The sequence below is a fragment of the Trichechus manatus genome, unplaced genomic scaffold, assembly GCF_000243295.1.
Source record: "Trichechus manatus latirostris isolate Lorelei unplaced genomic scaffold, TriManLat1.0 scaffold00007, whole genome shotgun sequence".
In the NCBI taxonomy this organism is placed as follows: Eukaryota; Metazoa; Chordata; class Mammalia; order Sirenia; family Trichechidae; genus Trichechus; species Trichechus manatus.
Genome location: NW_004443943.1, coordinates 33147327 through 33159723, shown reverse-complemented (window position 1 = coordinate 33159723; position 12397 = coordinate 33147327). Strand labels below are relative to the sequence as shown.

The following is a 12397-nucleotide window of genomic DNA, read 5'->3' as shown; positions in this document are numbered from 1 at the left end:
GTTAAAGACTAGGATGCCTACTGAAAGGTTCTAACCCACTAGTCACTCCATGGGAGAAAGATGTGGCAGTCTGCTTCCATAAAGATTTACAGCCTTGGAAATCCTATGGGGCAGTTCTACTCTGTCCTGTAGGGTCGCTAAGAGTTGAAGTTGACTCCATGGCAGTGGTTTTGGGGTTTCGTGATCAGGCCAAAAGAATAGCATGACAGGCAGCAGAAGTGCAGATAAACACAACCTGGGAGGTGGTCCGAATATAACTGATAGAAGGTCTAAGTCCAAGTCCATGAAATGAGACTGATGAAGCCAGACAGAAAAGTCAAGGGAGAATCAAGCAGTAGAAGTCAAAGCTGTATTTTTCCCAGTCATGTGTGTAGCTGCTCTCTCTCAGTGGAGGCTGTAGAATTGGATGAAAAGTTTCATCTCCTTCTGTCCTCTTACAAGTGATGACCCTTGCTTGCCTGATGTCTACTCAGTCCCCACAATTTTCTCTCCCTCTCTCTTTCCCTTCTTCCCTCGCTCCAGTCCTTCCTCTGTCCACGTCTCTCTAGTTAAATCTATGTTGCTTGTTTTATTCCATGGTTAACCTGTAAGTCCCAGCTACCCCCGATACTTCTCTTTCACCAGCTGTCACTTGTTTTAAATGATCTGTGAGTAGATTAAAAACTGGGCGCTTCTCCTATGCCCACACCTAGGGCTGGCTTAGCAACATCTCTATTTAAAAAAGGAAACCTGGGAGTGGAAACTGACTAGAAAGAAAATGAGAAATTTATCAATCCACTTTGTCCAGATGAAGGACAAGTCAGCAGAGATGGTTGACATTTATGAGTGGAAGGGGAATTCAAATAATTATACAATGCCTGGGCTTGCGGACATGTTTTGTAGTTTTGGATAGAGTTCCTGTTTCCACCCAAGGGGAGAATTTTTGCCCACATGCTTACTTAGAGTGAGCTGCCATGTGCCCCATGCAAGATGCTTGGCTGGGCATAGATCAGAGGAGCAGGTCACATACATTCATAAGATTTCAACTGCATTTCCTTCTCCTGTGAATTAATCTTTTTAAATGTCACCATTTTAAACTTGGCCTTTTTGAAAAATATAATACCATATGAACCTTACTTAATCAAAAATATATTCCTAGGTCAAAGTTCCCGCCCTCCCCACTTCTCCCCAGAAGATGGGCCTGTGTGAGAAGATCTGTTTTGTTTTAATTTTACTGTGCTCTAGGTGAAAGTTTACAGCTCAAGTTAATTTCTCATTGAAAAATTTATACACATATTGTTTTGTGACATTGGTTGCAATCCCCATAATGTGCCAGCATGCTCGCCCTTTCCACCCTGAGTTCCCTTTGTTCATTCTTCCAGTTCTTGTCCCTTCCTGCCTTCTCCTCATGCTTTTGGACAGGAGTCGCCTATTTGGTCTTGTGTATTTGATTGAACTAAGAAGCGTGTTCCTCATATGTGTTATTTTTTATTTTATAGGCCTGTCTAATCTGTTTTTGTCAGTTGGATCTAGGCAACTTTGTTCCTTGAGAATCTCAACTATTATTCCAGGTCTGAATCTTTACAAACCAAAAACTCCTTTGCCATGGAGTCAGTTCCGACTCATAGTGACCCTATAGGACAGAGTAGAACAGCCCCATAGGGTTTCCAAAGCTGTAAATCTTTATGGAAGCAGATTGCCACATCTTTCTCCCGGAATCTTTACAAAGCCAACTTTATTTTCTCCTGGGTTTGCGCTCACCTACTAACCTAAAGGTTTGGTAGTTCGAATCTACCCAGCAGTGCCATGGAGGAAAGGCCTGCTGATCTGCTCCTGTAAAGATTACAGCTGCTATGAAGCAGCTGTAGTCTGTAATACTTGGGGTCGATATGAGTCGAAATTGACTCAACTGCACTGGGTTTGGTTATGATTTTTGTCTACCATGAGAAAATTTAGAATTATATGATTCCAATCTAGCTTTTAAAGGAAAATAGTGGGTCTTTTATAGCTGTACTGTTTTTAAAGTTATTTATGTAGTATGCATTTTTTACATAACAAATTACCTGTTTCTTTTATAACAACTCGTTCAGTTAAGAGGATAAGATATTCATGTGCTCATTTTATAGATTAGGTAACTGAGACCCAGGGAGGTGTAAAGACTTGCATAAAGTCACTGTCATGAATTGAATTGTGTCTCCCCAAAATACCTGTCAACTTAGCTAGGTAATGATTCCCAGTATTGTGTGATTATCCATCATTTTGTGATTGATGTAATTTTCCTATGTGTTGTAAATCCTAATCTCTGCCTGTGATTAATGAGGCAAGATTAGATTATGTTAAAGAAGATTAGGGTGGGATGTAACACCCTTACTCAGGTCACATCCTTGAGCCAATGTAAAGGGATTTTCCCTGGGGTGTGGCCTGCATCACCTTTTATCTTACAAGAGATAAAAGAGAGAAGGGAACAGAGAGACGGGGACCTCATACCACCAAGGAGCAGGGAGCTGAGTGTGTCCTTTGGACCTGAGATTCCTTCAAAGAAAAGTTCCTAGACCAGGGGAAGACTGATGACGAGAACGTTCCTCCAGAGTCAACAGAGAGAGTAAGCCTTCGCCTGAAGCTAGCACCCTGAATTCAGACTTGCCTACTAGACTGTGAGAGAATCAACTTTTGTTTGTTCAAGCCGTCACTTGTGGTATTTCTATTATATAGCAACACTGGGTAATGAAGGCAATCACCCATTTTCTTAATGGTACACCAGAATTGAAGCCTGGAGGAGCCTTCGAAGCTTTTCCCACAGCACTGGGTTCTACCTAGAATGAATGAACTGGAAGGCCAGAGAAATGGGTTGGGATCTCAGGAATGCTAACTACTATGTTAACCTTAAGCAAACAATTAATCCTTCCTTGATTCCAGCTTCCTCATCTCTAAAATGGAAAACCATTGCTTGTTCATCTTTCTAGACCAAGATGCTATAAAGAATAAAAGATAAAGTGTTTGGTAGCGTTTTAATAGGTAAAAAATGCTGAAAGATCAAATAATTAACCATTATTATCTTGAAAAATAATAGAGCTGAATTCAAAGTCATGTCAGGTATAAGGTGAGGTGTCTTCCATCCTTTGCCCAACACTGTTAGGGACACAAACAGAGAGGGGGATTTAGGGGCCCTGACAATGCCATGATCATTTCAGGTAGGTTATATTTTTAAAACTATGTGCATGCACCTTTTATTATATGGATATTACCATATGCATATTATCAAAGCCTTCAGAAAAACTGAATATCCGATTGGAACTGGTAATCAAACACCATTAATTTTCAGAAACTTTTGGTAGTCAGTGCCCTTCAGATTTGGAGAGCATCCATCTTAGCAAACTCTTGGCTGCCAGGGGATGTCACAGGGATTCTGTCAAATACAGAGAGATGCTTCTAGCTGGAGGAGGGTGCCGGGGACCAGGACAAGCCCCACCCCCTGTACATCTAGAGCAGAAGCTTCCAAGCACTGTGATGTCCCCTCCCTTCCCTCTGATATTGGGCTGTGTTTTTCAGGGTGATGTTCAGAGGACACTTATCCAAGTGGATTTTGGTGATGGCATTGCAGTGTCTTATGTCAACCTCAGCTCCATGGAAGATGGGATCAAACACGTCTATCAGAACGTGGGCATTTTCCGAGTGACCGTGCAGGTGGACAACAGTCTGGGGTCTGACAGCGCCGTCCTGTACTTACATGTAACTTGTATGTTATTACTGTTGTTGGTTTATAACATATTGTAAATATTGTGTCCTTTTCAAATCAAACCCAAATTTCATATCTAGAAGAAACTCACTTTTAACAAAAGGGAAAAGGGGAATGTGAGAATCAGAGAAAAAGTGGGAAAAAAATGAGAAGAAAAGGCGGTGAGGGGAATTTGAACAATCTTGGGCTCTCATTTGCTTTAGATTGTTCTCGTTACACTAACAATACCCTCTTCAGGGGCTTCCAAGATATAAGACCTTGTCTGGGGTCTGAGCCTGAGAAAGTCACAGAGCTATTTTGTAGAATTTATCTCTTTTTTTTTTTTTAAATTGGCCAGAAATGGTTGAAAACAGCCCACATTCCTGGTTCCATGTAATACATTAAGAATTAGCATGAGCAAAGTAATTTCTTCTCCAGCTAATTGTTCTTCTCTTCCCATGTTACGGTTACTATTATTAATTATTTTAGACTTATGCATCTCTAGCTTTTTTTTTTTTTTTTTTTTTAATGTGTTCCCTGGGCTTCTGTCTTGTGGGTGATTTGGTATTAGGGAGAAGGTAGTATAGGACGAGGAGCACTGGTGGCCCAGTGGTTAAGAGATTGGCCACTAACCAAAAGTCAGCAGTTCAAATCAACCAGCAGCTCCTTGGAAACCCTATGGGGCAGTTCTGCTCTGCCCTATAGGGTTGCTATGAGTTCGTATAGGGCAAAGCGTGTAAACAATGTCAAGGAAGCTACACTAGACAACATTTCCAAGAAAGGCGTCAGCCTTTCCCTGTTGAGGAATCTAAAGTTGTGACTGAATATGATGAGATAATGATAATTCTGAAGTTGTGTTTGATGAAAATGTGTCATAAACGCCTCTTATGTTAGGTGTGTGGGTGTCCCCCAAACAGTCATAGGAGTTATTTTGGTTTCTAGAGAAATAGGTTACTTTAAAACCAAAGTCGCTCCTGTACGTGAATGATCTTGTTCAAATTAATCTCAAGGTCTAAGTCCAGAGTATTAAGACCAGATGGTGCTCCATGCCTCTCCCCAGTACCTTGCTCATCTGGTCAAACTGAACAGAAAAAGCAACAACTAAACTCTGTTTTGAAGGCTGCTGTGGTGGCAGCAGGAGGACAGGACTCCATAGGGGTCCCCAAGATACTGGTTGCTAAGGATTCCTACTATGTCAATAATTCTTGATCTTTTATCTCTTATGACACTTATGACAGAGGTGCTTCAAAGAAACATACACTCCCATCAGGTGGGAATAAGATTACTCATGAGTCCCAGTATGACAGTTCCACCCGTCCCTGCTTCACAGCTAAAGTTTATGAAGCTATTACTGTGTTCCAGGTTAAACAAGATCTCACTTTTTCAAACTACCCTGTGAAGTCGATACTACTAGAAACCCTACTTTACAAGAGAATTGAGGTACAGAGACCTTAAGTAGCTCATTTGAAGGTACATTCCTACTATCTGGCACAGCCATCGTTTAGACTCAGGTCTGTCTGCCTCAGGAATTCCAGCTCTTGATCACTAGGGTTAGTGTCAGTACCAAGTATGTCTTGGGGTTGGAATGACTAAATCTTCATCAGCCCTACTCCCCCTTCACATCTTTGCTGATCATCACAAAGGGACGTGAATATTAGTTTAGAAGCAGTGTATTTGCTATACAGCAACATAGGTTCAATACACGTTTCATAGGCCCTTTTACAACTGACTGAAACCCCTGAGTCCATCCTATATAGACTTTCTGGAGTTGCCTTTTGCTAAGACATAATAAAACCCGTTGCCATCAAGTTGATTCCAACTCATAATGACCCTGTAAGGATCCCTTGTGGTGCAGTGGTTAAGTGCTTGGCTGCTAACTGAAAGGTTGGTGGTTCAAACCCAGCAGCTGCACCGCAGGAGAAAGATGTGGCAGTCTGTTTCTGTAAAGACTTGCAGCCTTGGAAACCCTTTGGGGCAGTTCTACTCTGCCCTATAGGGTTGCTACGAAGGCATAATACCACCCTACACATCAGTATTCAGAGGAGTGATAGCATAAGAACAATCTTAAAAAGTTTTTAAAGTACATTATAAACTTTGATTTTTAGTAATAATAATTGCTTGCAACACAAAAGGTGATACATTTGCTGAGAATGGCTGCCCACAGAACAGCTTATCTTCCCCCCAGCTTGCTCTATAAGCAGGATTTTTAAAGAATGACCTTCCTTAAGAGTTACGATAATTGTATTCCATCCATAGCCCATATGTTTATTAAACACCTACTATACTCCAACCATGTGTAAATACTGATTTAAAATTCAGTAGCCGTTTTTGTCTAAATTTCTCAAGGTCTCCCACTGAGTATTCTTTAGCTTGCTCTCCAGCTTGTCTTGTGAACTCTTTCTTGCCCCTCAATGTCATCATATCACTTCAGGGGTTCCCTTTCCCCAGATCCCTCCCCGATTTACTAAATCCTGGGAAGGAAAACAATTTAGGGCTTGCCCATGCTCAAGATTAAGGGCTACTGAAGCCATGATTTATAAAAGAAATTCTAATGTTTTAATTACATTAGAATAGTTGAGCAGGTAAAAGATTTGACCTTAACCCTACTGGAAGATGATTTGTAATTTTTGTGGTTGTAACTTTCGTGTTCTAATGTTAATTTTGTAGACTCATCTTGATTAAGTGTTTGGATAAGCATGTCTCGTATAATGGGACCCCTTTCTAGCCTGGCCTTGGGGACAAGATTTAACTTTTTGTACTAACTGTGTTAAACCAAGATTATGTTTTAAGCTCTTTGTTAACTCACATGCCTCCAAAACCCACTTCATAAGCAGTTTCAGCAGGTTCTGACATGTTTGCTTAGCACTTTTCTTCTAAAGGACCACTGTGCTTTACCGTGCACATAAATCTGTTTGCTCATCCTTACCTCTCCAGTGGAGAAAACAAAGATTAGAGAAGCACTATGGCTTTTACACCATTTTATACTCAGTAGCAGGTAGAACAAGACCATAATTGAGTCACACTCATAGCCATCTTAACCTGAGAGGTGTCATGAGCACCTTTTGGTACAAAGTGCCAGGATATAGAGGGAGGGAGGAATGGCTTTGTAGGAAAATATATATACATATATATGCAAGCACTGGACTTAGTTGGACAATCTGGTTAGCTCCAGAAGCTGGCCCAAACCCCTCGTCAAATCACTGTCTCTCGGAGCCCAGGTTTTCACCGCTGTCAAATGAGGAATGCCTATCCGGTTCCCAAAGATCCCATCAAGCAAATCATCTGTGCTCTGTCAGCCAGTAAAACTTGATTTTGCCGACATCCCAAAGGAGCACATGCATTTGAACTCAGTGCGTTCTGAACGAGACAAAATTGGCAGCAACTCCACGCTTGCCAAGACTGCCCTCTGGCCCCGCAGTACCCCCTTCCCTGCACGCCCTCTGAAAGACCGTGGCCTGGCTTGCACACACTCCGTCCACACTCTGGTGCACAGAGGTGATTTAATTCCAAACCAGCGTCTGTAATATGGGTCTGCAAAGGTCATCAGAAACAAATGGAGACCTCGTTCCTGCCCTAAGGTCTCCAGCAGGGCCCTTGCTGGGTAATGTTGTCGCCTGGCAGTGGGGAATTCCTTGAGGAGAGTATTCACTCACTCTGCGCTGCTGGTTTGCAAACTAATAGAGACACATGGTTCAGCCAGCGTTGCCTTTAGCCTGATGGGGCAGAGGATTTAGAGGGCATGCCGATTTCTGCTCAGAAAGCTGCCCTGTCTCAGCCAGTCTTGCAGAAGAAAATCACTGAAGACTCTGCAGACGTGCAGAATGAGAGGTGAAAAAAAGATGAGGCAGATAGATATGCTAGCCCCTCTCAAGCCCTCTTCTCAGGGCACAATCTTGCACATGGTGGTTAACGTCCATTTGCATATGTCTTCCTAGCCTTCATTTTAGGGTAAAGTGATCCGTTTCTTGGAAATCTATGTCATTTTGCAGCTACTCACATGTCATTGTATTGGTCTGCAAAAGTCCATCCAAGTTTCGTAAGTTGTAGTTAATTAGACACCTGCCCCAGAATTACATGATAAAAATGCAGTGTCCTGGGCCCCATTCCAGACTCACTAAATTGGAATTCCTGGAAGTGGGTCCCCCCCCCCCCACACACACACCCACCCACACACGAAGTTTAGTCTCAAAGAAGTCAGCTTTTTGCTCTAGCATAGGAGGGCTAAACAAGAAAGCAGAGGGAAACCCAATTCACACAAGTATTTCCCCTGTTCTCTCAACCACTTGCCAGGAAGAGTCATATGAAGTGATGCATTGCCACCTACTGTCTCTTTTGTGCATCGCAGGCACCTGCATGATGGTGCAGCACCTGCCAGCTTGTTCAGCTTTCTCAGTGCAGCCAGCCAGCTGTTAGGGCAGATTGCACCCTCTGTGCATAGCAGAGAAGCTTAAAAGATAGACTTTGGGCAGCAGAAATCAACTGTATTAAACCTATAAAAATAAAATGAATACAAGAGTTTGCGGAAATCTCAAAAATACATTTCACACACACTTACATGTATGTTAATGCGTATACAAGGTCCCTGGGTGGTGCAAACATGTTGGATTCGGCTACTAACTGAAAGGTTGGCTATTTGAGTCCACTCAGTTGTGCCATGGAAGGAAAACCTGGCTATTTACTTCCATAAGATTAAAGCCATTGAACATAGTCCTACTCTAAAGTACAGCTCTCCTCTGAAGCACATGGGGTCGCCATGAGTAAGAATTGACTTGATGGCAATGGATTTTTAAAAAATAATATATATGTATGCAAGAATGAACTCATGCAAACACACATATACATATCTTGGGGCCTACAAGGCTGACCTGCTATGGATGCTGACTACCTCTAAGCTCTCATTAGCTTCTCCTCTTTCCCTCCATCTCTACTGCAGTCATCCTGGCTGTTTTGATGTGCCCCACACATGGTGAGCACATGGCCTCCACCAGGTCTTTGCACGTGCTGTACCCTCACCCTGGAGAATCCCAAATAGAAAGTTGACACATTCCTTACTTCCTTCAGGTCAAATGTCATTTCCTGAGAGAGGCCTTCCTTCACCACTCTGTCAAATATCGCGCGTGCCCCTCATTCTCTCACCTTCCCTGCTGTATGTGTTTAATGCCTGCCTCCCTCACTAATAACTAAGCTCCAGCAAGTGCCAGGTATCCTTAGCACCTAGAACAATGCCTGACACATAGGAGCACTAAAAGACCGTTGAATGAATGAATGACCATATTTCACTAACATGATTCAATTTTTGTAAAATTATCGAACATGTAGTCATTGTGCTTACTTTGATGTTCTGACTTTAAAAAAAAAAGTAAGTACTCATATGGGGGAGAACCAGAAGGAAATCAACCCCCTGGAATAGAACTAGCATTTCTAGCAGAGCATATCTAGTTCTTGTGTTCTGATTGACTTCACTCAGCTGAGAGAGTCAGCAAGAGCATCTCAGAGGAGGGAACACTAAAACAGACTTGAAGATGGACAGGTGTATAAGAAAAGTGTGTAAGCAAAGGCCCAAGGGCAGGACAAGGTATGGCCTGCTGGAATAAAACGTGTCCTGGGGGAAGAGTGAGAGCTGTGCAATAAATTAGAGCATGTTAGGTGCTTTCCCGAATGTCTGGAACATATTTAAGTAATCAGTAAGTAATGACTCTTAAGAGACCTTTTGTTAGAATAGACTGAAAAGGTCTTATCAGGCATATGTCTACTGGCCAGAGCATGGGCTCTGAAATCAGACCGCTTGAGTTCACACGTGTTTCTTAGTTGTGTGACCTTGGGTTAGTCATCTGCCTCTGTTTTTTCATCTCCAAGTAACGGTAGTAGTGTCTACTTCATAAGGTTGTTGTGAGAATTACATGAGAAAAAAGAAAAAAACAGTAGAGTCCTCACAGAATACGTAGCATATAGTTATCACTTAATAAATGTCATCCTTATCTCCCTTATTAGTTTCTCATACCTTTCTGACTTACAAGCAACTACTTCCTCACATATGGGTTGTAAGCCAGAAGATCAATTCTATTCTGCATGCTCATCACCAAACCTCTTATTCTATAAAGAGAGAGTAGCGTGAACAAAGGCAGAGGCAGGAAATTATATCATTTGTTCATTTGCCCAGTTCACGCTTGAATATCAGCTACATGCCAGGAACTATACTAGTCTTTGTATGTAAAGAAAAACACGAAGCATTATTACCATTAAAAAGTTTGAAGCCTCTGTCGTGTGTCTCACAAATAATAGATCAATATGTGTTAACAATGATTATTATAATTAAGTAATGGGAAACTTAATTTTGAATAAGTGAGTAATATGATCAGCTTGACCTTCTAGAAAAATCACTTTTGCAATAATTTGGAGGACAGATTAGAGTGGTAAAAGGTTAGAGGCAGGAAAATTTAAGAGAGTTATAATGGCCCAGATGAGACAGGTTTTAAGTGAATTAACCAGGGCGCCAGATTGGGGAGAGTAAGAAGTGGCTCTAATTTAGAGATATTTATGAAACCACATAAGTGGTTTCCTAAATGGTTGTGGGTGGCAAGAAAGTCTAATTGACTTTCTACTTCTGGATTGGGCCCCTGGATGAGTACTGGTGTTATTCACTGAGATACAGAAAATATGGAATGGGGAAAATAATAGGATCCAGCTCTGCTGATTGGCTCTGGAGCCACCAAGGTGACTTTGGAGTCCTTGACATCATTTTATAGTTGATGTTCAGGTTATAGGTGACATTGCCCCACAGAAGAGTAGGTAGAGAAAGAAAAAGGCTAAAGACAGGTCCCTGGGAAACATGTTTAAAGGGTAAACAGAAGAAGAGGTGGTATTAATTCCAGGATGGAAAGGCCCGAGGTACCAGTCGTCTCCAACTTCTAGAAAATGGTGTTGATGGTGGATTTGCATCATGTTCACTTCAAATACAGCTGCAGTTTGCCCAGAAACAGTGACCCAAAGAACAGATTGAGTGTCATAGTAAAGGCCCTTGTTGTTCCCTATAAGAGCATTTATATTTTTGTGGAGTTTGTACAACTGGTTAAGGTTTATGGTTTGTATAAGCCTCCATAGGTAGAAGCACACAGTTTTGAGCACATCTTGAAAATCTCATAACCACAGATCTCTCTACGTACTCATGAATACCTTTGTCCAGGACAAGCTTAACTCAATTCCAGAGTTTGTTTCCTGCTTACCGAATCAGATAGCTTTACACACACTCACACATAAAAACAAACTTGCACACACTCACATACACACACAGGATTTTTCAAAACCCAATAGACAGTAAAGACTAATTATGTGTAGAATGGTTTGAGGATTTTTTTTCTCTTTGAACATGAATTGTATAAGGTTTTCACCAGCCTGGTTTACCACCAAGGAAATAACCTCTTGGAAGGACTTTGAATCTCCCTGTGAAATCTAGGATTATGCCTGCTCATTCAAGGACTTCATACTTGTAAATTTTTAAACTTTTAAACATGAATAACTCAGGTTTTAGACTGATAGAAAGCTCTGTGAATGGAAAATATTGAGATGCAATTGTTCATAATATATGCTTTTCTCCAAAGTTGGGAAAGCACCTGAGCAGGGGATACAGCTGCAACGTTTTAGAGGCTTCAAGAATGAATATGTGTTCTCTTTAGAGCAGAGAAGTGAAGCAGAGAAAGCCCTGCCTTCTCTACAGTCCCTCTTTCTCTTGTACCTCAGGTCCCCTGGAGCATGTGCACCTGTCTCTTCCCTTTGTCACCACAAAGAACAAAGAGGTCAATGCAACTGCAGTGCTGTGGCCCAGCCAAGTGGGCACCCTCACTTATGTGTGGTGGAAAGGAAACAATACGGAGGTGGGTCGGCCTTCTGCATGTGGTCTAGTGACAAAAGTGCAATGCAAACTTGCTGAAGCAAAGAAGAGAATGAGTTGGCTCATGTAACTCAAGATTCTAGGGGTAGCTCTAGCTTCAAGGACAGCAGGAACTCGGTACACAAATTATTTCTTCAGTTTGTTCATTCTCAATCTCTCTCTCTCTCCCCACTCTCCACCCCCTCCATCTTATCTCTACCATCCTGTATCAATGTTGGCTTTCTTCTCAGTTTAGACTTTTTTTTCTGAGTGGCCCTTAGCAACCCAACCTTCACAGCTCAACAAAGAAAGAAATTCTCCCAAAAGTTCTAACAGATGTCTTATTGGCCAGGCAGAGCGGGAGAAGTTGGAGTCAGCCTCCTTGGAGCTACATGGACAGAGAGTATGTGAGAAGTGGTTCCCAAAAGGAAGAAGAGGAAAATGGATGCTGGACAGGCAGAAGAAATAGATTTTCAGTGCACCCTTACCCCCTAAATGGCCCCCTCATGAGAAATCAGACTTGGCCGTTTCTTTAGACTAGCTTTACTCTTTATGTTTTCCCAAAATTGATCAAAAGTCAGCAGCAATTGTAAAACCAGTAGAAACTTTTAACCTTATTTATGCAAAAACTTTCACTGTGCAGATAAGAAAAGTGAGGATGAGGCAGATGAAATGACTCACCCCAGTCTCATTCAGCTGCTTCACACAGAGACCAGATTCAAGGCCTTCTGATGCCTCCATTCATTGTTCTTCTCATTACACCAGGCTGCAGCTTCTGTTTCAGTTTTCAACTTGCTCCACTTTCAGAAATTAAAATGCTTGCAAACATAAGTTAG

At 41.8% G+C, this 12397-nt stretch overlaps 1 protein-coding gene across 1 annotated transcript in view; it reads left to right on the top strand.

Moving 5' to 3' along the window:
• Positions 1-12397, top strand: part of SORCS1 (sortilin related VPS10 domain containing receptor 1) — a 555760-nt gene that overhangs the window by 500775 nt on the left and 42588 nt on the right. The window contains exons 19-20 of the mRNA XM_023738816.1: positions 3529-3715; positions 11432-11565. Of these exons, the coding sequence (XP_023594584.1) occupies positions 3529-3715; positions 11432-11565 (321 nt within the window). The remainder of the gene's footprint in view (positions 1-3528; positions 3716-11431; positions 11566-12397) is intronic.